Consider the following 27,984-nt stretch of genomic DNA (forward strand, 5'->3'; position numbering starts at 1 on the left):
TAAAAGGAATGATATTGATTTTTTTTTTTTTTTTTTTTTTTTTTTTGGTTTGAGAACATGATATAGACATCATAAAATATGGACTTAATATCAAAATATTTAGAGAAAAAATTGACTATTATTGTGGGACTAGAAATTCTTTTGATTTTTTTTATTAGATTGATAATGTAATACTATAATAATTTATTTAAATTGGGAAAATTTTCTTCATCACTAATCTAAATAATTTTATGAATTTACTATTTTTTTCATATTCCCTATACCCAATAGTTTACTTATTTCACAAAATTGAGAGTAATATATTTTTACATCACCAATATTTCTTTTAGTTTAATTAATTTGACATATCTTTAATTCAATGTGTCTTATTAATTATGTAGATTTTAACACTGACTTAATCAATTTGCTATTTTGACTTTCAATTTTCAACCATTGATAAAAAAATGGATAACAAAACATAGTTGAATTGGTCAGTAAAAAAGAAGAGTATCTATGTCTAAGTTTGTCAATATTAGGGTTTACATTCTCTAAGTTTTAGAGACTTAGTTAAACTAATTAAGTTTTAGTAATCATAGAAATTATATTTAAAATTCATCCAAAAATATTTCTAACAATGAGATGTTTGAATTTAAATTTATTTTTCAGAACTGTAAATTAAATTTGAAGAGAAATAAAAGTTATTAGCTCCTATATTAAAAAAAGGAGAACAAGAAGAAATTATTAGAAGTTAGAATTTATAGTCCATGATTCAACTAAACAAGACATGGTCTCGATCGATAGACTATATATTCAAAATCCCGAAACTCTTTTCTTTTTTCTTTTGGCAAAATTAAGTATTGTAATAAAAGTGTAGGATGGAGGAATTAAACATCTAACTTCGAAGTTAATAATACAAGCACTATGTTAGTTGTGAGTTGTGTTCGTGTTGGCATCCAAATTCAGATATTGTGAGTAGAAGTTTTATATATTTGATTTGATAGGTTACGAATTTATGAAAAGTAAGACGTGTTTGAATTAATTAGAGAAAAATGTTGTTTTAATTTAAATTTTTTTTATAAAACTATTTAAAATAAACCTTGAGTAGTTGTCCAAATACTTCATTTCTTTTTTTTTTTCAAAATGACTTATTTTCAAAATTAAACACTTAAATGTCAAAGATAACAACGTTATTAATCCTACTCTTTAATAGTTTGTCGTATAGCATTAAAATAATGTCCAAATCATGATCTCGTTATCTTAAATCATTTAATTTAATGAAACTTATTTAGTACAGTTATAGTTAATTACATGCCTTCATATTTGACCCAATGAAGTTTTTCAAACTAAATGAAATTTTAACTTGCAATATAAAACAAACATCACCATGGAAAACTCTTATAAGTTCAAGTCTATTAGTTTATCATGATTAGATATCAACGAAACTAGATTATGAGTGACTAGAAGATTGAAAATGATACATAAAGAAGTTGACATTCATAACTTGAAAAGTTTGGGACAAGCGAAACTAAGGTTACGCCCTTTCCACTAGTGAAAAGACCTTTCAAACTCGAACTCGAACTCGAACTACCTATGCTCGAAAGTTCGAAACCAGGCTAAATTTTTTTATACCAAACAATAAAAACAAAAGGTTATTAAAAATTGTGAGGTAATAAATATCATTTTTAAATATACAATAATATCGATGATAGACAATAATTACTATCATCGATCACTTATAGTCACGTGTAAAGATTATGTTGTTGGCTTTTTATATTTAAATATTACTAAACAAAATAATATGTTACTAAGAGTAACTTTGTTTAGTATAATGGAGAGTAGGGAGATTCGAACTACAAATATCAGAGGTACTAATACACTTTGACGACAAATGAGCTATGTTTTTTTTCTACCGCTAAGAGTAATTTAAAATGAAATTAAACAAAGTATTGTGGTTTTAATTTAGAAGTAAACATTAATATATAAAGAGATAAATTACCTCTTCAACCACAACAACGGGTCTCAAAGCATCTACTTATTCTTCGTTCTTGATACATTGTAACAATTTTCTATGAACGTCACTTGAAAAAATCTTAGATCACATATTCACGTTAATTATACACGAAAACATATAATTCTAAATGTAACTAGAAATAAAATTTATAAAAAATGACTTTACAAATTTAATGCAATAGAAAATTGTATAACATAAATCATTATAAGAAAAAAAAACATATAGAAAATGGTCGAAAGGATGTCTTTATGTCTTTATACGTAGATTATAAAGTTTTATAAGATCTGACCATTAGATAAACAGATAAAAACTTTTCATACTTTACGATGTAGGTAAGAATTTGAAAAGATAATCGATAGTTAATATTTATTTTTTTCTTATATTAAATAAATAAAAAATACATAATAAATCATTTATAAATAATATAATTAATAATTTTTTTTATAAAACTCGTCGATTATAAATGGGTTTTTTTTCTTCAATTTAAACAATAAATAATTATTATTTTAAATATAAGATAGTGTAATTTTAAATTTTAGCAATGGGTATGAACATTAGATATTTTGTTTTATTTGATACCGTTGTTAGCAACCTTATAATTTAAAATAAATAAATAAGAGAACGTTAGAGTCAAAACTGAAACGGCCGATATGGGTCGAGGGCGGCTTGTAGATGGTCGCACGATTTTCTGATCTGGGGATATGTGCGGATGCGGTTGCGAATGCACTGAATTCAAGCAAGGTCAATGAATGACCAATCTCTTCTTTAGAAAACCCTTTCTTTTGGAGGGAACCATATGATATCGCATTGTTTAGGAAGTCTGAGTTTTCTAACTGATGATCAGACTCGAATAGTTTCTGTGTCAAAGCTAAATGAGAGTTTAGCCAAATCTTGTATGTTTAACTTTAACTCTAATGGGTCTAGTCTTAAGGTAGGTTTTATTTAAAAAAAAAAAAAAAAATTAGTTCATCAAATGTGGGTAAGGTTTAATGAAATGGATGAAGAAAGTAATAGTTAGGATTGGGATGAAAGATAATTTTAAACCTCTCTCTTACTAAGTTTATTGTAATCAATTAGTGCATAACTTTAATTTAGATACGTGGAGGATAGCTCAACCATTCAACAAATGGTCAGTAAGCCATAGGTTCAGAGTTCATTATCAAACAAAATTTGAATCAAATTTTTTCTTCTCTTTCTGACATGCATTCGAAGAAGAAAATGGGAAAGAGCACTCACCTTAGCTTGTTGCCAATTAACACATCTTGGAGGCAAAAATGGAAGAATCACAGAGAAAGATCGAAGGAGAAGAAGCGAATAACGCATACGATTTATAGTGGTTCAGCTAGCTTACATCCATTTCAAAGCAGGCAGCAAGAGTTTTTCACAACGCAGAGAGATTTTCAGATGAGTTTTGCTATATCTTTCTTTTGATCTCTTCAAGATTTCAATTTATACATTTTTCCACACATGATTATTATTAAAGTTCGAGGATAATATTCAGAATTTAAAAAATGTATGAATACTTTTTTGAGGAAGAGTTTGGGGCCTGGGGGACAATATTATATCCTTTTTTGTCTCCAGAATTCGAGTGGAGACATATATGACTACCGACTTTGTCTCAGCCAATCTTTCCCAATCCATAAACCTTAGCATGAAGATTTTTGTCCAACAGGACACTGATGCTCTTGAAATGATCCCTATGAACTAATGGAGAACGTACACACGTTCATGTAAATACTTCAAAACATTTGACAACTTCGAGTTGCTCTGGGCCTATATGAATTCCTTCGGTGTAATAGGGTAAGATGTTCTTGCAAACCGCCGTTGGCCATGACTCGTATACGATAATTTATGGTTGTTATCTGAGCAATACTCGAGCAATGCCAACAAATATTGCGAATGAAGCCGAGACTCACAGTTCCAATGTGTTATTAGCTAACCAATAATAAACTTCTAAAGCGCAAATAACAAGAATTCTTTTTTCAAAAAATAATCTATCTGTTTTACTATTTTATATATAATTCTTAATTAATTAAAACTAATATAAAAATTAATATAATTTTTTTAATAAACTATTAAAATATTATACAATAAAAAATATTTAAATGAATACAATTATTTTTAAGCAAATTATTAATTAATTAACTAATATTAATTTTCATAAATATAACAAACACTCAAATATTTACGGCCGTAAATAACAAGATAAAAGCTCATGAAGCCGACTATTCTTTTAATATTTCAGGTTTGCTCTGTCGCTTTTGAATTTCACATTGATTCAATTTCTTCCATCCTCCTTTCTATCTTCTTCACAGCAGTGGTCTTCAGCGGTGTTCTCCTCTTCTTCTTCTGCAATTTTTCTTTTATATTTTTTTTGAAATCATGATCATTGTTTTACGATTATTATCTTTATTTTTAATCAGTCATCAATCTTGTATTATTATTTTTTCAATGTGTTGTGGACAGAGATGAACTACATGATGATCATTGTGTATCAAAACCTACATATATAATTGTGTATCATAAACTACACGCGGTCGTGTATCATGATTTACATGATCATTTACTAGGGCTTTTCAAAACTATTGTTTATCATGAACTACTTGATCGTGTATTATGAACTACACGATCGTATATCATTATCTATACGATTGTTTACTAGGGTTTTTTCAAAACCATCTTTTATCATGAACTAACAATCGTGTATCATGAACTACACTATCATGTATCAGTTCCTATACAATCGCATATCATGATTGTTTAGAAGAAGAATTACAAACGTTCGAGTGTGGCTGGTGTTTGATACTACCTACACAATCGTGTATCATTTCCTACATCATCGTTTAAAGGAGAAGAATTACACATGCGCGTGTTGGCAGCCGATCAATCGCGACTTGGCTATTTTTGTATTTCTCACGGTGGGCATGTGGACTTTTTTTGTTTTCAAAATTATTTTATAGAGTATAAATTTGCGATTTGTCATATTTCTTTTTAAAATCCAATATATTAAATATGTTTAATCGGTAAACTAAGATGAATTAAATTTAGTGAGTACAAGAATTCATTTTTCAATAATAATAATCGATTTCTTTATTGTTTTTAATAATCTAGCAATTATATATTGAGACTAGTTTTAATTCATATCACTTGGTTAATTAAAAATATATAATATTTATTAATATATCATACTCTTATCTCATTTTCTTTTCATTTTCTATATAATACATTATATTATAATTTCTTATATTATTTAATTAAAATTGAAATTACTAAAGATAAATTTAATTAATTATAAACATGATTAGGTATTAGATTATATAGTTAGTATTCCGTTTATTAAATATATTAATGGATTGGTTTTAGAGGAATTATCAATTATTTAATTTTCAAGTATTTACCGTTAAAATTAAGGGTCTTTATATAACAAACGTCAAAATATTTGAACAATTTTGAAAAGCAGACCCACATGTAATATATTTGGTAGTTTAGATTTGTTATGGATAGTCTAACCATTTTTTCTAAGGGCAGATCTATAATATTTATAAAATGGTTAGTGCACAACTTAATATTTTCATTTTCATTTTTTATTCTCGACATTTTAATTCTAGGGCATTTTATTTCTAAACATCTTTTATTCATTTATAAAACTTCAAACCAAACCACTTAAGGGTTGAAGAATGGTAAGAGTTGTGAGTTATTTTAAATCATAATCTCAATTAAAACTAAACATTGCCCTGAACTAACCTACTCTACTCTTAGTTCCAAACATGAAGATCGAAAGAAATCTTGAATATCAAAATTAAAAAAGCTTAAAAATTTTACTACTTACATCAACAAAGTGCAATTTATTTCTCGATCCGATCATAAGAACTTCAACGAAGGGTTGACAGGTCGGGGGATCCAAAATGTTGGAGACACATAAAATCCAAAACTAAAATTTTGTCTTTTATTAGGGTTTGTGGGTAAAAGATAAAGACGATTGAAACAAAAAAAATGAAGAAGAAGAGGACACGACACATGTGTTGGAATGGAAATTGGTGTAATTTATTTGGATGTTAACATTTGTGGTTGCCAAATCATCTCATGAAAAACGTTACCTCATGATTTCCATATATTAAACTTTTTTACTTTTTTTAAGTCATTTTTTATATAATTTAAAGGGAAATTATTATTTTAGAATAATATATTTTGCTTTACTCTAAATTAATTTTAATAATTTAGAGTGTTAAGGAAAATTGTTTCATTTTTTTTTAGAAATCAATCTTAAAATTAAAAATTAAACCCAAAATTAAGATTATTATTATTATTTTGATTATTTTACCAAACTCAGTTAAGATTTACGAACGTAATCCCCAACCAAAGGGCCCAAAAATATCGCTCTCATTCCTCGTTAGCTAACGACAATATATATAATCCCGAGGCTATGCCTATTCATTGGCTCAACTCTTGAAGCCACACTCCCATGGCTTCGCCTTCACTTCTCACTCCTCCGCCGGTGCCGGTGGAGCTTTACGTCACCAATAGACAAAAGCTACTTAAATCCTTCCGCCAACACCTTTCCGACTCCGCCCGTCCTCTCCAAGGCATAGTGTTGCTTCAGGTTAACAAACCTCTCTTCAACTCACTATTATATTTTGTTCTATCATCCTGTTCGTTTGTTGATTGATTTCTGTTATTATCCTTTCTCCATTTCTTTGATTGTGTTGAAATTTTAGGGAGGTGATGAACGGACGCGCTACGATACGGACCATCTCGAACTCTTCAGGTACTTCGTATTCCTTGTTGTAATCACTTAATCTTAGGGAGTGTTACTTGAAATTCTACATCGATTGCACATTCTTTTTGCTTTTGATTTATTGGTTGATTTTGTTTACAGGCAAGAGAGTTATTTTGCTTATCTGTTTGGAGTCATAGAGCCTGGATTTTATGGTGCTATTGTAAGTTAATTAATTCATGTAATGGCTTAATTTTTGTATTATGTATTATTGAAATTCATTTTTATATGGAAGTTGGATTGATTGTAGAGATTTTTTGGTAAATGCTTAATGGAAATGAAGTCATTCCGTTTACACTATTATTTTGTGTTATGAAATTTGTATAGGACATTGCTAGTGGAAAGTCAATTCTGTTTGCCCCCAAGCTACCTCCTGACTATGCTGTCTGGTCGGGAGAAATAAAGCCTTTGTCATATTTCAAGGTAGTGTATGGTAACCAACACTTGGTGTATTGTCGTGTTTATGAGCTTATTTTAGTGAATATGCTTTGTAGGAAAAATATGATGTCAGTATGGCATATCATACCGATGAAATTGCAGCTGTTTTGCACAAACTATACCCAGAATTGGAGAAACCGTTACTATTCCTCTTACATGGGTTGAATACTGATAGCAAGAATTATGCAGTACCAGCAAATTTTGAGGTTCTTTTTCCACCAATTATGCTTTATCTAATATATTTTTCCAAATCTTTTTGGTTTCATTGGAGTTTATTGTCAGGGGCATTACTACATTGGCTGCCTCTCAGGGGGCCATGGGTTTTCCAATGGTCATTCATTATGCTTATATTATGTGTTTTTGCTTTTGGAAATAGGGGTGTTTGACTGTGTTTTCTACTTTTTCCTTCAGGGGATCGATACATTTGTAACTGATTTGAATACCTTGCATCCTATTTTGACTGAATGTCGTGTCTTGAAATCGGAACTGGAGCTTGCTCTTATTCAATTTGCCAATGATGTTAGCTCAGAAGCTCATGTTCAGGTAACGATTCTTTTCAAACAGATAAACTTAACCGCTTCCATTATAGATTTCAACGACTTGAATATTTGCATTTAAGTGCTATGCTTATGCTTTTATTTTAATATCAATATTAATAAGACGAGTGAAAGTTGAGTTTTATCACTACATTGAAGATCAAGCATGTGTTTGTTCCAGGTTATGAGAAATATCAAGGTGGGCATGAAAGAATATCAACTGGAAAGCTTATTTCTTCACCACACTTACATGTATGGTGGATGTAGGCACTGCTCGTACACCTGCATTTGTGCCACTGGAGATAATAGGCAAGTCTGCTAAAATCATCTACCTGGTTTTCCGAACTGCCCTATGGCCATTTAAGCTTTTAGTGCCTTTACTTGATCTTGGTTGCATGACTTTTTCAGTGGAGTTATTTATTTACTCTTTATGTGAGGGGAATTTTGGACTGGGGATGAAGTTATTCAAGTTGTTTATTTTCTGAAACTGAACTTAGATTTATGAGAGTGTTGCTTATGTATGGGTGATATTCTATGTTCCAGTGCCGTTCTTCACTATGGACATGCAGCAGCTCCAAATGACAGAGTATGTTGGATTAAAATAATGTTTTGCTTTGATGTTCTGTTGGATTCTTCATTTTGTAAACTTATTTGATCGATGTTTGTTTCCTATAAAAATATATATATTCTCCAAGTAGTCACTAATGACTCTAACTTCCTTATTGAATCATTTGTGAAGCATACTAAGTTGAATTTTATCCATTTTAATGCAGACTTTGGAAGATGGTGATATTGCTTTGTTTGATATGGGAGCAGAATACCAATTTTATGGATCTGACATTACTTGTTCATTCCCTGTGGGTGACATTTACTTTATGCTGTTGTAAATTTCTTCACTTTATGCTAAAGTAGAAAAAATTATTTTACATTATGTGTTTTGAAAAACTTTCAAATCCTTCATTTTGAAATCTTGAAAAATTCAACCATTTTGGTTTGAAATTTTTGTAGCGAACTTTGAAACTGGTTTCGAGTTCTATTATTTTAATGGATAACAAATTAATGAATTCATTTGACCCTTTTCTGTCCAAAACCCTAGCCACTGCACCACCTAGCCTCAAACTGCTGCTAATGACTGCTTCCAACTACCACCCCTTGCCACATTTAGTCACAGTTCCCATCATTTTTCATTTGTCACACACCAGTCCTTTCTCTTTTCTGCTTTTCTTATCTGTTTGGCCTATGCTTTTCCTCCAATTTTGACTATCATTCCCAACCATCTTCTACCGGTCCTGATTGGATTTAACCTCCTCGTTCCGTTGTTCCCGTCCATCAAATGCTGGCCCCATCTTTTATTTTCAGAACCCTAGCCACCCCTGTTATGTCCCTTGGACCTACTCTTTCTGTCCCACCTGCACCTACCCTCCTGATTTTTCTACCTCTCTCCCTTTCTTTGCCTAGCCATCCCCATTCTGCACCTCATTCTGCATCTGCTCAATTGTCAGCTATAGTCGCTCTGCCAGAGCCTCTCCTATTTCCATGAAAACGATGAGCTATTGTATTCATAACCTTTTTGTTTGCATCTGGTATGAAAATGACATGGATTTTCTTGAAGGCATGAAGAACGAGCTTAAGATTCCTCTCTTTCTCTCATTTGATTTGGTGTGAATTCTTTGATTGAACACTTGCAAAATATAGTTCACACATTTTTCCATAAGAAAGTGAGGGGTGTTTTCGGGACTCAAATGTGTAGTTTGGCCACCTTTTGGAGGTAGAAAGAAATTACAAGTACCCGTTGATCTGGGAAATAATGATAGATTTCTCCTGAAAGTTGAGAAAAATCAGCATTCATTAATTCTCCCAAATCATGTTGAGGAATGAGAAATATTCCAAGTCAAAGATAATCAACTCCTCAAAGGTTGGCAGGAGTGGTTCAAAAGAAGAGATTAGAAGCTTCTACATTTTGGGCGAGGAAAGAAAAAGTAGTGGAATTGAACTTCAATTCAATCTTGATGGTTTCTTTGGATGCTAGTCTCTTTTCATTATTTCAATGAAGGATTCTTTTTTCTTGTTCAAAAAATATAAATGAATTCTTTTGGATCTAAAATCACAGGGGAAAAAAGATCATAACACAACCACTTTTCCAAGTGCAGCATTTTATTATACCTCCTAGTACACTTTTTTTAAATCCTTTAGTTTATATCGTTCATCCATAAAATATGTTCATCCTTGTTGCAGGTGAATGGTAAATTTACAAGTGACCAGTCGCTGATATATAATGTAAGTACCTCTTGAAATGCAATGCACAACTTTTCTCCTAATTACCGTTCCCTTGGCAAAAGGATTAGTTACCTTTTCTTTCTTTTTCCCCTTTACTTTCCTATTTTCTTATTTAGACTTGTGGTAAATTTGTTGCCCTTTGTTGCAGGCTGTCCTCAAGGCTCATGATGCTGTTATATCAGTTATGAAACCTGGAATAAACTGGGTTGAAATGCACAAGTAGGCTTTATTTTGATCCCATCTTTACTTTTCTTTTGTGCATATAAGATAGTTTGAGGAGTAAATTGTGCTGACTCATTTCCATTAGATGGTGAAGAAAAGATCTAAATGACTGTTTTCTTAGTGAAAATTTTGGACACATAAATCCAGCTTGTCTACACATTGTGATAGATAAAATTCCATTGTGATTAAACTTTTTCATTCCTTAGATTGGATACATGCATTTTTTGCTGGGTTGACTTAGCTGTCATTATGATGTGAAAACGGCAAAGTAACTTCTTAATTAAGATGGTAAAATTGATATTGTTTTAACATATAATTATTATCATTTCGACATTTTTATTTATGGTTCGTACATCTTGTCAATGTTGGTTAAATGCTCTCTTATTGAAATTCTTTTTAAATACCAGATTAGCCGAGAAGATTATTCTTGAGTCATTGACTGAGGGTTCTGTGCTCGTTGGGTACATTCTCCTCCTGACTTCACCTCAATCCCTATAATTTTGTACTCTTTTATGTTAGCAATCTGCTTTCTATTTGAATTGGAGTAAGTTGTGATAGGCTTGTACTTTTTGTAGAGATGTAATGGACATGATGGCTGAGCGTCTCGGGGCTGTTTTCATGCCACATGGTTTGGGACATTTCCTTGGTATCGATACTCATGATCCTGGAGGTTTCTTGCAGGTTCTAGTGGATGATTAATTGCTTCATGTTCTTTCTCTCTTCTTCGCATGTGTTCATACGCACGCAAACAAATAGACATAGTGAAGAAAAAGAAGTGAAAAAATGGTTAAAAGGAGCAAGTAGAAAAAAGAGAAGTATGAATGATTTGCAAATAATTCTCTTTTGATTCATACCGTTTAGCATGTTTTACAGGGTTTGGAAAGGCCGGAAGGACCGGGGCTAAGTTCTTTACGCACAGTTCGAGATCTTAAAGAAGGAATGGTCAGTTATCATAGCTTTTGATTTTTTTCCCTATCGATAACCATAAGTTACCATAAAAAATGTTTCTTAGATTGCCTTTTGGTATCAGTGTTATGAGTGAGATGCAATTATCTGATACAAACTAAATGTACTGAAAATGAAAGATAAACGGTAATTGAATTACAAGATTAGCCAAATGGTCGACGTACTTGGAAGTTGGGCCCTTCCAATCCTTACGTCTCTTTCAAGTCCTAAATCACCCACCTAAATATTGTCTTCCTTTCCCCTTCCCCACTCCCTCTGTCTATAACAAGGTACCACAACTTCTCTTACTAATTGCTAACTTGACCTCAATTCTCTAATTATTATTAGTTGTTTAAAAATGTATATAACTTATCTGATGATAGTGTCTTTGGAACGGGATAGTGAAAGAAATTAAAGAAACGAGTTCTTTATTTAGGAGCCAATTTATAGCCAAAGGTTGAAGAAACTATGCTTTTTTTCTTATTTCTTTCTTTTTCCATCTCTCTTTTTTTTTTTCCTCACTCCTGAAATGGAAACAAGCCTCCTCAGGACCCAGACTTGAGATCTCTTCTCTATGGCGGGAGGTTGATTTCGTCTCGACGAGTGTGTTGGGGGGCCAGAGAGAGGGAGTACCTATGCCTCTGAATCTCTAGGATGGCCATTCTAAGCAGTCGTAGGCGAAGGAGACAAGGGCGAGGCACCTTTGATAGAGGAGACTGAACCTCCATCCCGCTCCGTGGGTAGTAATCTCAATCCGCTTTTTATTGTAATGAAATGAGACTAATGCTCAAAGTCTAAGACAAATATACAAAGAGCTTTAATCTCCAAGGGACAAAGAAACTGTAAACCAAATACACAGACAAACAAAATGAGGCCCAAGAGCTTAAAAAACTCCAAACAGCAGCCGAAAAAATTCAACACAAATGAAATGTCGGGAAAGAAAACAAAAGTGTGCCAAAAAACCATAACCATGAAATTTTGAAAAGCTTGAAGAAGATACATCTCAAGAGGATGAAACAAAAGAGCTGCACTATCTCAAATCCAACCAAAGAACATCTGATCGTAATCTTTTGCACTATGTTACATAACTCATTACTCTATGATTTCTTTTACGTGTCTTCTTTCCTATATCTCTTGTTCACTTTTAATCATTGCTAGTAGATGCTGGAACCAAGAATCCCTTTGTGCACTATATCTCAAAATTTCAAATAGCACATTTTGTGATTTCAAAATTGATACGTTTGGTAGATTGCATTTTAGGTTTAGACATTTCATTTTCTTGCTAATTTGCAGGTCATCACTGTAGAGCCTGGATGCTACTTCATTGATGCATTACTAGACCCGGCCATGGAGAATAGTAAAACCTCCAAATTTTTCAACGTAGAAGCAGTCAACAGATTTAGAGGTTTCGGCGGTGTTCGAATTGAAAGTGATTTGGTACGTGCTCTTCATTCCTCAAACCTCTAATTATTACAATTTGATATATAACATCCTGTTTTCGTCTTTTGTTGCTTTAGACAAAGTAGTTAACAATTTTCCAGCAATCTTTCTTAAACCTAAGAAGTCAGATTCCAAAAACATAAACAATTTTATTAGTTTTCAAAACTTGACTTTGATTTTTGAAAACAAGAAATTTAGAAGTAGAAAACCAAATAGTCATCAGAGCCTTAGAATTTCGTTTCAATCAGTTTATTGGGTTTGATCGTAGATTCAATTCAATCTTGTTTTCTAAAAAATCAAGTTTAGTTTAGTATCAATGTATGAACAATGAAAATAAAATCGCATACCATAGTCAATGGTTAGATATACAATAGTAGATATAGATACAAGCATTAAATTACTCATGGTGAACTACGGCAATGGTTAAAAATCCTAACGATCGAGCGTGCCATAAAGAATGACATTGTTAGGATCGGTTTTGGAGATTCATTTTTCTAAAAAAAAACAATATGCTATGGTTTAACTATTACAATGATACACAATACATGAGTCTTTCTGTTTTGGGTTTTGCAGCTAGTCACAGCCAATGGCTGCAGAAACATGACCAATTGTCCTCGAGAAACATGGGAAATAGAGGCAGTTATGGCAGGATCCCCATGGCCGATTGTAAAAAAATCCATCCCGACCTAGTAGATTCGTCAATTGTCTACGATAATTTAAGAGTGTTGTATCGGAAAATGTCGATATATATCTCTGCACACTTGAATTAGTTTAGTCGTTCTCCTCGTCTAGTTTCTAAAATAAATTGTCCTGAATTTGAATCTAAATAAAGGACATTTGACTCTACATTCTCATTTTTAGTTTTAAGCTTTCGATGAATGACTCGAGTCCTCAATCGTTTTTGTTTCTATAAACATATATCAGTCAACAATAAAGATTTGTAATCTTAAGTCAATGTTGAACTATTTGCATGTTTATATCATCATTTCAAATTTAAGACAGGTTTTGAAGAACATTTTTAAATAAATTATTTTGTTTCTTTTTTCTTCTTCTGTTTCTGAAACTTGCCTATATGACTTACAAGCCCATTTTTGTTTTTAAGTTAAAATACCGTTTGTAAAAATAAATTTGATATTATATATCATCGGCAAAAATTGAGATAAAATTAAGAACTTTTGGAGTTTCGAAGTGAACAAAAATTCTCATAAGAAAGAAAGTGTTTGAATTTAAAGAGGAACTAAGAGTGTGATAGATCAAAATACTGAAATTGATCAATAAGGAAAAGAGGATTTAGGTAAATTCTAAATCAACTTTTTCTTTTAATATTAAAAAGGATCGGCTTTGAATCAATTATAGTCGATTTGATGATATATTTTCTTACACATGTTTAAGAATCAAATTCATATATTTAATCAATTATAGTCGATTTGCTATGATTATAAATGCTTTTTAGAAATTTGGTCATTTAAGATAATTTTTATCATGAAACCTAATTATTATTGGGTCGTGAAACCTAAAACGGCGTATTTGATTAAATTTCATTAACACAAATCATCCTAAATTACAATTTGACCACATTGCTGTTGTGTCATCATTTTATTAAAAGTTTCCTTAAAAAATTTAACAAATTGTAATTACTAGAATAAAATAAAATTAAAATATGTGACCTAAAGCACCATTTTGGTTAGTACTTATTCTCAATTATAAGTTCAATTTCTAAATTTCATTATCTTACATTTTCCATAATTAACTTCAAAAAACTAAAAATTTAAGATTTATCAAACCATGGTACAAATGACTAAATTAAAACTTCACGATTAAATTAAAGTTTACAAAAGCATCATTTTTAAATATAATTAAAATATAATAAAATTCTAGAATTTACAAATATTAAATATTAATATATACTTAATATTAATGATATAAAATTTTGATATTTTTTAAAATATTTTTATCAATTTTATTATTTACATATAAAAAATATTTTTTATATAATTTTTCTATATAAAAAAATGAATCAAAATATTATAAAAATATAGAAAATTTTAGGGACAAAATCTAAAATCTTGTTATATTTTATAAATATTTTAATTCAATAAATATATATATATATATATATAAAGAAATAAATAAGGTTAAAGTTAGTAAAAAATATCTTCCTCCCTCAAATTTGCAAAGTGTCTTTTGGCTTCAAATTCCGCTACTTTAAAAGCACTTCAAAAACTCGTTCGCCGCCGACTCTCTTTAAGCTCTACACCACCAAAAGACTACTTCCCGAAAACCCTTCATCACAAAAAACCCTAATCCCACACTTCTACTCTTCAACCACTCTATAATGGGTCGCCGGAAAACTGACAATCACACTCCGACCACCCTCAACGGCTTGCCTCAGCCCCAGGGTTCGAAGATTTGCTTTGAAGACGACGACGACGAAGCTCCGGTTGAAGAAACCACTGAAAGCTCCAACTTCGACGAATCCATGTGCGACGCCGCCGACGACTCAAACAGAGTCATTGAAGACACCGCGTGTGAACCCGGCCAGTCCTTCAATGATAAAGATGATAAAACCAGCGCTGATTATTACTTCGACTCCTACTCTCATTTCGGTAATACTTAAAATTCTTCCTTGTGATTGATTATGACCTATTGGTTCATTTTTGTTATGTATATTTTCAAGTATGACTCTGAAAGTGGAAGCTGATTGCTTTTTGTGTTTTTTTTCCGTTTTGCTTGTGCAGGTATTCACGAAGTAAGTTTGTCCTACATTGATTTGAACCTCAAAAGCTAAACTCATTTTCATGTTGTGTTGTTTTGTTTTGATTCCACCTGCTCAAATCTGTAAGGCGTTTAGCATGATTGTTTGTTTATCTTTGCAGGAAATGTTGAAGGATACAGTTAGAACTAAGACTTATCAAAATGTAATTTATCAAAATAAGTTTTTATTTAAAAATAAAGTAGTTCTTGATGTGGGAGCAGGAACTGGGATTTTGTCACTCTTTTGTGCCAAGGCAGGAGCTGCCCATGTTTATGCTGTAAGTATGGGAATTCTTATGGGATGTCAATACGGGTTCTGCTTTTTCCCCCTTTTTCTTTGGTTTATTCTTTTAGTTTTCTGTTTACAGGTAGAGTGCTCCCATATGGCCGATATGGCTAAAGAGATTGTTGAAACAAATGGATTTTCTAATGGTATTTTTCTTAGATCTCTTGTTCAATATTTTTCTTATTGTACCTTGTTCTGATATCATAGAATTGTCTTCTCTAATTTACTTATTTTCATTTCTTTGTGGCAGTTATAACCGTTTTGAAAGGGAAGGTTGAAGAAATCGAACTTCCCGTCTCCAAAGTAGACATAATTATTTCAGAATGGATGGGATACTTCTTGTTGTTTGAGAATATGTTAAATACAGTCCTATATGCTCGTGATAAGTGGCTTGTAAGTATTTTGTGGTTCTATTGAGATTTTAGCATTAGTAATTTGTCTGAAGAATATAATAGAAGATAAATGAATGTTGACCTCGATCAATTTTCTTGCTACCAAAATGCAAATAATTTTTTATTTTTTTTGCTTTATGTATGACTTCTTATGCTACACCTGTATTTCAATGCATCTGAATTTTTGCAACACTTTAATGGCTCTTGTTCCTTCTTTTATGCAAAGCTCGATGTGGGATGTTCAGCTGGTCCCTAATATTCACACATGTTATTTTGGTTTCTGTAATGCAGGTTGATGATGGTATTGTATTACCAGACAAAGCTTCTCTACACTTAACAGCTATTGAGGACGCAGATTATAAAGAAGACAAGATTGAGTGTGAGTTCATTTATATGTGATACTTCTATAAGTTGGTGTATCTCATCTCCTTAAGTTGTTTTATTTAACCCATCCATGTACACTTTGCATTCATTTGTGTTGCTAGAAATGTTATTTGATTTGCTCAACTGTACATGTTGCATTTATTTTGACATAGTTTCCCTGTTCATTTGCTTGCTTAAATAGTTTGGAATAGCGTATATGGGTTCGACATGAGCTGCATCAAAAAGCAAGCCTTGGTGGAGCCTCTGGTGGATACTGTTGACCAGAATCAAATTGTTACAAACTGTCAACTACTCAAGGTGAAAACCAAACACTTTGTGGCCAAAGACTGATTTAAGGTTCAATCTTCAATATTTCCGTTGGACATGAGCGTTCCTTTGCTTCTTGCATCACATCTCAAAGTTTCAACTGTTCAAAAAAATCAATGATTGGACCTTTTTTTTTTTTTTGCTTAATCTTATCCTTGGCAATTTTTTTCTTCATTTTCTTGAGATTCTTCAAATACTGCAATATCATCATAGTTTTGGATCATCTGGACCGTGTAATAAATATTGAGAATCATGTATGTAACAAATAATATGCATATTACACTAGCTTTTGCCTTTTAGTTTGCATGATCTCTTAGCCCCTGTTGTTTTCATTCACACAGACAATGGATATATCGAAAATGGCACCTGGTGATGCTTCCTTTACTGCCCCATTCAAGCTTGTAGCAGAACGTGATGATTACATTCATGCTCTTGTAGCCTACTTTGATGTTTCTTTCACCAAATGCCATAAGTTGATGGGATTCTCGACTGGTAAATTTCTGCATTTGCTACTTAAATGTCCTTTGCTTGACATCATTTTAGTTGATTTTGGACCTCTTTGATAGCTTTTTTTATTACACGTTTTTTTAAAGTGAAAAAAATATCGTGAACATGTTTGATAACAACTTCTTTTCCTGCATTTCTTTGAAAATGAATGTAAAACTTTTACGTGAAAACTTTTGAAGTAAATATAAATAACGTTCTATGTAAATAACAAAACTGCTAAAAATACTTACTTAATAGTCAGTTAGCCTTGTGGAAGATGTGGAAGAGGTCTCATACGATAAGGATCCTTTGCTTGGGTTGGTAGAAGAGTCCGAGTCAGGTTAGGGTGCCGGAGGTGCAAAGCTACTCGACTGAGGTTACGTAGGGATAAGAAAACATAGGGAATTTATCTATCGGTATCTATCATTGCTATATTTTGTAAATATTTTAGTTTATTTTGCAATATTTGAAAACGTTCCTATTTATTATACATTTTTTAATTAAAAAATTGATAAGTATCTAAGATTTTTTTAATGGACAAACTGGTAAACAGAAATAAAAAAATAGAAGTTTTTGTATTTGTTTCTGAAAAGAAGAAGAGAGAAGTCAGAAACAAGAATCTTTACGACTGTCTTGCTACTAAACCTCCCAATTTTAGCTTGAGGTTAATGAAATATTCTATATTATTATCATGTTATAGGTCCAAGATCAAGGTCTACACATTGGAAGCAAACAGTTCTATACTTGGAAGACGTCATCACAATTTGTGAGGGCGAGTCTATAACTGGGAGTTTGAACGTTGCTCCAAACAAGAAGAATCCTCGTGATATTGATATCGTGCTCAAATACTCGTTCAATGGACGTCGATCCACAATCTCAAAGACTCAACATTACAAGATGCGTTGATTCTTCTTAACATTGGCTTGTCTCCTTCGAACGAAATCAATGTATTGAGTGTTGCTACATTCTTTTTAAAGGGTGTAAAGTATCGACATGCTTGTATTCTTTTTGCCCATCTGAATGCTTTTTAATTCAATCTATAGTGTTTCCTCTTCTACTATAATGTTCATTCCTGGCCGATAGTATGCATATTAGGGAGCAACTAAAAGATAACGCTTTGATCAGTTAGTTACGGTTTAGTTTATTTTAAGTTTGTAATGTTTTAATATGGTATTCTTTCCAGCCTTCCTATATGACATAAGTGCTCTTGGGGCCAACCATTCCGTCTTTTCTTTGAGAAGGTTGTATTTGATAGTTGGTGTAGATAAATGCGTTTTGCTTCGCGCCTTTGAACCCGTCCGACTGCCCAGAATATGTAGGATGAAAGGATCCAGAGATGCAGATGACTCAAACTTCACGTGCTCCTCCTCCCCTCCTCATTCACTCTCTAAATAGCGAAATAGAGCAAAAAATAGTTCACTCTCTAAATAGTGAAATAGAGCAAAAAATATTATTAAATTTATTGCAAATTTAGATGGTTGATTGGAAATCATTTTTATATATATGGTCTTTATTTTTCTTTCATAGATATTGTGGTTACTAACGTCAATTAAACTTATGCATAGTTTAGATTGTCATCATATTAAAATTTATACTGTAAAGAAATTTTCTCTAATGAATAGAGAAATCAAATCGAAATTAAATCATTATCAATTAAAGTTTAATTGTTATCTTTGGAAAGTTTAGGAATTAAAAGATTGAAATTGTTATAGTTTACAAAATTGAGACTATAGGACTAGATTCGTGACCGATTCAATCTCAAACAACCAAACCAAAGAAAACAAAAACAGAACAACTCTTCCATTAGCAAAGTCTTAGTTTTTCCTCAGTATAACTGAAAAGAACCACAAAATTTCAGAACAAGGATTGATTTAAACCACAACTCTCCAGTATTTGCTATCAAATTTACTAGCTAACTTCCTATTAGGGAGATGCAAATACAAATGAAAACTATTTGTAGTGTTAAAGGAAGATACTTCAAAGTTCTTGTTTTGTTGGCTTTGAACTTTTTAAGCCTCCAGTCTTTGCTCTCCACCAATGCCTTACTTTGTTGGAAACTTTATAAGCATGTTGTTTTAGTGCTTCCCCTGCCTTAGAAACTCCTTTAGTGATTCTATTTTTCCAATCATTGTTCTTCCTCTCTTTCTCCCTCAAAACTTTGCCCTACAAAAAGGTTTGTCATTTTAGTTTAAGTAGAACAAATTGTAATCCTTAAAAAATTCTAGCTATATAAAAGATGTTTTAAAGTACCAAATTAGAGGGGAAGTTATCTTCTTCTTCTTCGTCTTCATCATCATCTTCACCTCCGAAATTCTTCATGTTCATTAAATCATCTCTTGAATACATTTTCATTCCAGGTGCTCCTGGCATTCCCTGTTCATGTGAAGAGTGTGGGTAAAAGTAGAAACTAGAGGTACATGTGAAATCAATTCAATATTTAACTTCACACTTCTAAACTTACTTTTTTTGTACTATTAAAATTGATTTTGAATGATTAAAACTATTTTTCGTTGGTTTTTTTGTTACTAGACAACAAGCATTAGAACGACCAATTGCTTACCTCCATGGATCTCATCATCTTTTCCATTTCAGCTTCTTTAGATGACTTGGCCACAAAGGGCTCACCTGGAGTCCTATCCTGGATTTTACAAGGACAATACATGGGGTCAGCTTAAACTATAGAATACTGGATCCTAATACCAAATGGTTACAAGTGGCTTAGCATTGCTTAACAATCATCGTTTACTTTTTTGTTTTTCAACATAAAACTAATAACAAAACATATGAAACCCAGCAATTTCAATATCAAACATGATTAGTAATATCCAATATTTAGAACTTAACCAATGAATTGGATAGAGAGACAAAAAGAGGGGAGATGAAGTCCCCACAAAACAGCTTACAGAGCAGAAAAAGAGTCCAATTAGAAGAAATTTGGGTTAGGCTATAAGTACAAAAGCCATTGTTAGTTTCTTAATCACGAAAGATTCTAGAGTTCCTTTCAAACTAGGGCCTCCAAATAAGGACAGGGATCTTAACCAATGGATTGTTCATTTAAGTTGGATGTCAAAAATTTCTCCCAACGTAATATCCATGTAAGGCTCGCCATCTGAAATTCGACTAAAACATATAACTAGGAAAATACCAGTAAACCCCAACAGGCACCTGGAATCGAACATTGTTTAATGAAAATGATATTTATACTACACCAGAAAACTAATCATTAAAGAAAAACCAAAGAAGGATGGGTAATCTGACAATGGTTTCATCATATATCAATTAGTAATTATCAATCAGCAAAACTGGAATGTGATTAGCTAACTACCTTAGGAACTGGAGGCGGCTTAGTAGTGCACGATTTGGTGAGGTCCTTGCACAGATAGTTAACCAAAGAATCAATCTTTGGTTTGGAGCTATACAAGTATTCAGCAACATCGGTATCAGAATATCCCATGACCTGCAATATAACATAACATATTAAAGCATTTGACATATTGTCTTTCTGGAAATCAATTTCTTCCCAAAGCAAAATTTTGGAGTGTCAAAGCAATTCTAGCAAAACAAAACCTCGACTCCACTTTAGTAAGTTCCTGCTAGCTATTATTTTACTTGATTTACTTGTAGTGGCCTATGTATATTGAAGTTACTAAAAAGTGAACCTCAATACTTTTTTTATCTTCTAGAGATTAACCAGTAACCACACAGAAAAAGTAAGAAGACCCTTCCTACTAGAGGGAAAAAAGAATAAGAAAAAAACATCATCAAATAATAAATGCATAGGTTAAATAACAAATTTGGTCCCTATGGTTTGGAGAAAGTTAGAGTTTAGTTCCTATGGTATTAAAATTTAGAGCTTAGTCCCTATGGTTTGATAATATGGACTATATATGAAGGTTTTATTAAATCATATAGAGTAAATTCTAATTAAAAACCATAGGGGCAAAATTCTAGCTTTGACCGAATTTGTAATTTAACCTAAATGAATACATGGAAACTTCTCATTTCTTATCTTCCCAGATAATGGAGCAGTAGTTCATTCTAATTGTTGCAGCAATAAGAGATAATTCACTATTAAAGCAAGGCCTAAACATACCTCTTGACATGCACGTTCAATCGTCTTGCACTCTGAATTGCATTGTCCTTCAGTGTTCTGATCCACTAGCTGAGCAGACATGAATCTTCAATGAGTTACATTGTAGAAAAAAATGGAACATCCATTTCATATTTTGAGTATCATTATTGTAAAAGAAAAGTTTAGTTTCATGCCTGAGACAATTCGACTCATTCTCAAAGTTAAAAATACCAAATCCAAAACGTGATAATCTAAATAAACCAAGTAACCCTGTGTCTCCTTACCTCCAACTTATCACCTTGTTCAACAATGTCGATCTGTAAGATCCAATCAGCTTCTGCCTTCTTCAGATTACAAACATTCTCAGCTATTTCGATAATTTGATACTCCGAGATCTAAAACAAAATCCCAAAAAGGGTTTTAAAAAAAATTCAAATGCAGGAAAAAAAAATGCAACTGAATACAATCTCTAAATTAAACAATCCAAAACCGATCGATGCATTACCTTCTTGGGAGCAATCTCAGCTTGTTTCTTCTCAACTTGGTGATACAACTCCGCAGCAAGCTTCTCGCAGACTTGGCATTTGATGTACGGAATATCCTCTTTTCTAGCAGCAGCTGATGGCTTCTTCGAACACTCAAACGTCGGTATTAAACCAATGATGAAAATCACTAAAACAACACTCACTAATTGCTTCATCTTCTTCACTCACGAAGCTCTCGGGGTTCAGGATTCAACAATGGTGGAAGAAGAGTTCTTCGCTACAGAAATGACATCAACTTTGGAATTCTTACAAGGATCTTGTTAACAGAATCTGGTTGGAACCGGATCAAATAAAAAAATCGAACAACTTCAACTGAAAAACCAGATTGAATTGAAGAAAAAGAAGAAGAAGACGACGAATGCCGATTTTCGGTTGTTCAACTTCGGTCTTCATAGAGAAATTAAATATAAATAAATACATAAAATTTTGATGACATGGCAAGATTTAATTGGTTGGTTATTGTCATTCTACGTAGGGTTCATTTATTTCATCCAATAAGAATCGAGAAAACACGTCTTTATTTTTGCTATAATTTATTTTCTTAAGTTTTTTTTTCCTTTTCCTACCTTAAGTTATTTAATTTTGATTTTCCATATGCTTCCAGATTTTATCTAGTCTGTATATTTATCGAGTAACTTATTTTGAATCGAGTAACTTAATTTGAAGCTTTCTTTAACACGAAGAAGTATTTGTTTACAAGTCTGTTATATATTAATTTATAATTCAAATCTAATGCTATAACATCATTTTATTTTAGTCTAGTTTTTAATTTTCAGGATTAACATTTTTTAACTCACTCCTTTTTCATTAAATAATCACAATATTAGATTAAAATATCATTTTGATCTCTATATTTTAGAGTTTACTTAATTTTAGTTCATATACTTTTAAATGTCTAATTTTAGTCTCTCATATTTTCATAAATTGATTTATTGGAGATTTTTTTTCATTACTTCATTATTTTTATGAATTTTAAAAAAATGTATTTACATTTATTTATTTATAAATTAGTATGATTATTTAATTCACTTTAATAAAATAAAAATTAATTTTAAGAGATCAAATTTAAAATTTACTAAAAACATCATGATTAGAATTGAAAATTTGAAGGTACAATAATTAAAATTAAATAAATTTGAAGGTAGAGAGATCAAGGTGATATTTTAACAATGATACTTCTGTTCATTAATTAATTAATTAAAAATAAGTGTGAAATGAAATTTTTAAAATGGGTGAAACTTAAATAATTATAATTTTTTTAGTTTTTTTAAATTAATTAATGGATATTTGAGTATATATTATTACTAGCAAATGAGTATTTTTAAATTATAGATGAAAGATTAGTAAATGTATAATATTTTAAATTATAGATTGACTCAAAACATTTGAAAAAGAAGTGTATTTTTCTGAAGAAAATCTTAATTAAATGATCTATGTCATCACAGCCGTTAGATTTTCGTAATACTTTTAACGGCTTGAAACGAAGACACGTCATAAGTAGGCTCCACCATTTTCATCCGACGTGGCACTATTTGGAAAATAAACCCTCTCAAAAACCCTAGAAAAGCTTTCGCCGTCTTCATCTTCCACTTCTTTCTCCATTGTAATCGATTTTCAAATTTCGTAAGTTTCAACTTGTTTCATGGCTTTGGGTCTTGTTGAATCGATGGAATCTATCAACCCTTTAAAGAAAAATCCTTTTCTCGGAGAAAATTACGAGTTTACTCTTGAGCAATCAATACAGAATGTCTTAGCTGAAATTCGCAAAGGAAATGTTGTTTTTTCTCGATTTACGGAAGGATTCTACAAATTGATTCAAGCTAGAGCTGACCCACCATTAGAATCGATTTGGTTTTACTCCGCATTAACGTTTCGTAGTAGTTTCAATCCTAAAGGCGACTTTTTGGAACGAGTGGCAGCCATGAAAGTCTTGTTTCAGTTGGTATGTTCTTGTTCGGCTCCTTGTGGTTCTTCGAAGACCATTACGTTGCTTTCTCCTGTGGTTTCCGAAGTGTACAAATTGGTTATCGACATGCGTGGAAAGGATTTGAACTCGAAAAGGGAAAAGAAAGCAATGAGAGAGGTTAAGTCTTTGGTTGAAGCAATTCTTGGTCTTACGAATCTGAGTTCATGTGAGGATTCGAACAAGAATGATAAATCTCTGGACTTCAATTTCATTACTCCATTTGTGGATTTAATTAGTATCTGGACACACCCAAATGAGGGATTGGATCAGTTCTTACCGCTCGTGTGCAGTGAGGTTCGTGAGGAGTTTAGTTCGGGCGAGTGTGATGTTCGTCGCTTGGCTGGAGTTGTAATCGCTGAGACATTTCTGGTGAAACTGTGCTTGGATTTTAACTGTGGACACTCGAGGCAAGCTTTGGAGGAAGATCTAAGAAATTGGACTGTTGGATCAATAACTCGGATTAGGAATTTCTACTTCTTTGGTTAGTGATTCGAAGTCCCTTCTCAGTATTGGTTTGATTTTGTATGGCGTTTCAGTATTTATTAGATTATATTATGTTCTCTATGCTTTCCATGATATATCTATTTATCTTGCTGATGTTGGAAGTGATAACTGCTTATATGCTTCCAGCTGGTTTGTTATAACTCTTGTTATATTTTATGTTGTTCTCCACGGCATTTATTAAATAAGATGTTGAAGAATTGCACACTTCTTCGACTAGCTAGATTTAGAAGCATGGTTAAGCCCAATACTACTGGGATTAAGTGCGAAGCATGAAGAAAAGCAAGACTCTTTACAGTGTAGTACCTGATTGGGGGTGGGGGGAAATATTATAATGAGGAATGAGATAAATGAGAAAGTTTGTTTGAGATGTTTTTTAGTACTATAGGTGTGGGGGAACTATGTAGCTCTTGGTAGCTAACACATTGTATCTCAGTTGTCTATGCTTACTTTGGATATCTTTCTTTAAAAAAATGGTGTAGAGATATAGGCCTCTATACAATAGGCTTCTTTTTTACATTTTATATGAAGAGGGAAAATTGGCATTTTGGTTTTTGAGTCTTGAAGAATAGATGCATTTGACCTTCATTTTAAATTGGTAAATTGGTCATTTTAGTCTCAAAGTTTTCAATTATATGTTTAAAAGTCACTCTTCTAAAAAATCATTAAAATCTTCGTTTTGCTACTGTCCAAGTTGCATTTGGTTGAAAATGAGATAGAGGATGGAGGAGGTGAGATAACAAGAGAGAGAAGAGGAGATGAGAGACAAAGAGGAGAGGAATTAGAGAGGGGAGGGAATGATTAAAGATATAATTTTTTTCCATGTCGTCTTGCACGTCAACCATCTAGTCATTTTAAAAAATAAATAATGGTTTTTTTACTAGAGACTTTTTAAGCTTATTTTTGAAAATTCAGCGACTAAATGACCAATTTGAAACATCAGCGACCAAACACATTTATTTTTCAAAACTTGGGACGAAATTTTCCCTCTAAAGAACGTTGAAGAAAAGGTTATATTCAAGCGTCATCGGGGGTGGCTTGCCTTAGGTTGAACCTAAGAACACTCATTAGAACACTGATCGACCATTGCACAAACGTCGCTGCATGTTCTAGTATATGTTTGATTCATAGCATCTAGTTTTTAAGTTTGGAACTTTGTTACACGTGCTCACGCTCACATCTTGGTCTATCATTGTATCAACAGAAACTCTTGTAAGACTCCTCCTGGAGGCAACTTTACCTGTGACGTCTCTTTTGGTAAGTTTTGCTTTTATGAGCTTATTTGGATGTATGGGTGTGTCTTCCTTAGAATAATTATGTTCAAGAGTTTCTGTATTCTATTTAATCTGTTTGTTCTAACGTATATTATGTACATGCACTTCGTCCTTGGATTTGATCAACCGTTATTATGGTTCCAAAATCATTTGATGTTATTATAAACCTTTTTGCAGAGTACTGATGATGAAGCTTTGTTAAGGAAGGTTCTATCTGATGCTCTTATATTGGTTGATTATTCATTTTTGAAACCTGAGAAAGCCATAAACTTACCTGCTGAGCATACAGCGTTTCTTGCTGTTAAGAGATTGATTCTTACTTATGAGGCCACAGAGTTTTACAGGTATGTGAAGAATTGAACATTCCAGGAACTTCAATCGAACTTTTACCGTACCTTCCTCTGAAGTCTTATTGGTTCTCTGTTGTATAAATACTTAGGAAGCATGGAGATCAGAACAGAGCCATCTCATATCTAAATGCCTTCTCAAGTTCTCTTGTTTCTTCACAAATTATTAGATGGGTCAAAAGCCAAATGCCTAGCAATGAGAATCTAAATCACCTCAACGGGTCGTCACCTAAAGTATTTCTTGGTACGTTGTTGACGTTAATTTTTACGTTGCAGTATATGCATTAATGGTATAGTCGAGAATCTAATTTTCTGTTCATTTTCTTCCAGAGTGGCTTCTCAAGGCTGAAGATCAAGGTGTAAGAGTATTTGACAATACCATTTCCAATCATCGAGCCAAAATAGTTCTTGATACTTCCAAATCAGTCTTATTTGAGGGAGATAAAGTAGACGATGATCTTTTGTTTTACATCGATAAGCAAGGGGAAAATGAAAATGGAAGGGAGGAGGACAAGACAATGGATAAATCGGTAAATGCAGCTCTCGTTTCTGTGGCTCATACAATGTCAACAACTGAAAATAGTTCAGTAAAGAAGCGAAGTAGAAAAGCAAAAAAAAGGAATAAAAAGAAGAACGCTGATACTAGTCAGTTGAAGTCAGCTGTTGAGAATAATGATACAAATGGCAAGGAGGACACGACAATGGATGAATCGGTAAATGCAGCTCTCGTTTCTGTGGCTCCTACAATGTCAACGACTGAAAATAGTTCGGCAAAGAAGCGAAGTAAAAAAGCAAAAAAAAAGAATAAAAGGATTAAAATTGTTCAGGACGGTCTGGTTCCGAACGCTGATGCTACTCAGTTGAAGTCAGCTGTTGAGAATAACGATACGGACGTCAAGGAGGACACGACAATGGATGAATCGGTAAATGCAGCTCTCGTTTCTGTGGATTGTACAATGTCAACGACTGAAAATAGTTCGGTAAAGAAGCGAAGTAGAAAAGCAAAAAAAAAGAATAAAACGATTAAATTTGTTAAGGACGATCTGGTTCCGAACGCTGATGCTACTCAGTTGAAGTCAGCTGTTGAGAATAATGATACAGACAGCAAGGAGGACACAGCAATGGATGAATCGGTAAATGCAGCTCCCGTTTCTGTGGCTTGTACAATGTCAACGACTGAAAATAGTTCGGTAAAGAAGCTAAGTAGAAAAGCAAAAAAAAGGAATAAAAGGATTAAACTTGTTCAGGACGGTCTGGTTCTGAACATTGATGCTACTCAGTTGAAGTCAGCTGTTGAGAGTAATGATACAGACGGCAAGGACACGACAATGGATGAATCTGTAAATGCAGCTCTGGTTTCTGTGGCTCTTACAATGTCAACGACTGAAAACAGTTCGGTAAAGAAGCTAAGTAGAAAAGCAAAAAGAAAGAATAAAAAGATTAAAGTTGTTAAGGATGATCTGGTTCCGAACGCTGATGCTGCTACTCAGCTGAAGTCAGCTGTTGAGAAGAATGGCACAGACAGCAAGGGGGAAGTTCATAATCCACTCTCGTACGAAGATTCTGACATGAAAGAGTAATGTGATTCAACAAGAAAGGTTGGTATTTGGTTGCAACAAAACCACTTCAGATTCAGTTTGTTTTCTCCCTGTTCTTTTGTTGAAGATCTTGCTGGAGTAGCTAGTCAAGTCAAGGCAAGTCATACTCGAAACTCAATACGACTCCGAAAACAGTTGATTTTGAACTCGGCACTTTGCAACAGTTCAACCAAGGATTGCAAATGTAGAATGATTCACGATTTAATCAAGGAAAGGAATATGGTGGAAAGACATTTTGGGTCATTGTGATGCTGCTGCTTGGTTTCATGAAGATGAATCAGATCTTTAACTAAGTATTTGATATAAATGTATTTTCTTACCTTTATTTGAGTAATTCTCTTATAAGAGATTTTTCAAATTTAAACATTACAAAAATACTCTCTCCAATTGCAAATTTTACTCTTAGACCTTTCACCTAACAAAGTTTTGCAAGACATTGTACTCAAATATT

General features: G+C 32.5%; 4 protein-coding genes across 4 annotated transcripts; 3 read left to right on the forward strand and 1 right to left on the reverse strand.

The window, feature by feature from the left end:
- Positions 1–6,417: 6,417 nt before the first annotated feature.
- Positions 6,418–13,468, forward strand: LOC103492299 (uncharacterized). The gene is made up of 16 exons (XM_008452604.3): positions 6,418–6,590; positions 6,706–6,755; positions 6,867–6,927; positions 7,092–7,187; positions 7,259–7,408; positions 7,614–7,745; positions 7,920–8,047; positions 8,282–8,324; positions 8,512–8,595; positions 9,974–10,015; positions 10,164–10,234; positions 10,645–10,698; positions 10,813–10,918; positions 11,111–11,179; positions 12,476–12,619; positions 13,196–13,468. Exons 1-16 carry the CDS (start codon positions 6,453–6,455, stop codon positions 13,310–13,312), a joined length of 1,485 nt encoding a protein of 494 aa, XP_008450826.1. The 5' UTR covers positions 6,418–6,452; the 3' UTR covers positions 13,313–13,468.
- Positions 13,469–14,805: 1,337 nt separating this feature from the next.
- LOC103492300 (protein arginine N-methyltransferase 1.1) lies at positions 14,806–18,287 on the forward strand. The gene is made up of 9 exons (XM_008452605.3): positions 14,806–15,228; positions 15,361–15,371; positions 15,499–15,654; positions 15,745–15,808; positions 15,913–16,055; positions 16,346–16,433; positions 16,620–16,735; positions 17,086–17,236; positions 17,931–18,287. Exons 1-9 carry the CDS (start codon positions 14,958–14,960, stop codon positions 18,134–18,136), a joined length of 1,206 nt encoding a protein of 401 aa, XP_008450827.1. The 5' UTR covers positions 14,806–14,957; the 3' UTR covers positions 18,137–18,287.
- A 719-nt stretch (positions 18,288–19,006) lies between these two features.
- On the reverse strand, positions 19,007–22,233 carry LOC103492301 (uncharacterized). The gene is made up of 7 exons (XM_008452607.3): positions 21,808–22,233; positions 21,587–21,697; positions 21,324–21,392; positions 20,556–20,687; positions 19,791–19,868; positions 19,481–19,603; positions 19,007–19,393 (listed from the first exon to the last, which is right to left on the reverse strand). The coding sequence occupies exons 1-7, from the start codon at positions 22,000–22,002 to the stop codon at positions 19,208–19,210; spliced, it is 894 nt and encodes a 297-aa protein (XP_008450829.1). The 5' UTR covers positions 22,003–22,233; the 3' UTR covers positions 19,007–19,207.
- Positions 22,234–23,424: 1,191 nt separating this feature from the next.
- LOC103492302 (uncharacterized) lies at positions 23,425–27,980 on the forward strand. Its single transcript, XM_008452608.3, has 5 exons — positions 23,425–24,294; positions 25,519–25,571; positions 25,766–25,932; positions 26,028–26,179; positions 26,266–27,980. Exons 1-5 carry the CDS (start codon positions 23,490–23,492, stop codon positions 27,513–27,515), a joined length of 2,427 nt encoding a protein of 808 aa, XP_008450830.2. The 5' UTR covers positions 23,425–23,489; the 3' UTR covers positions 27,516–27,980.
- The last annotated feature ends 4 nt before the right edge of the window (positions 27,981–27,984 follow it).

This window comes from Cucumis melo, chromosome 2 (genome assembly GCF_025177605.1).
Source record: "Cucumis melo cultivar AY chromosome 2, USDA_Cmelo_AY_1.0, whole genome shotgun sequence".
Taxonomy (NCBI): domain Eukaryota; kingdom Viridiplantae; phylum Streptophyta; class Magnoliopsida; order Cucurbitales; family Cucurbitaceae; genus Cucumis; species Cucumis melo.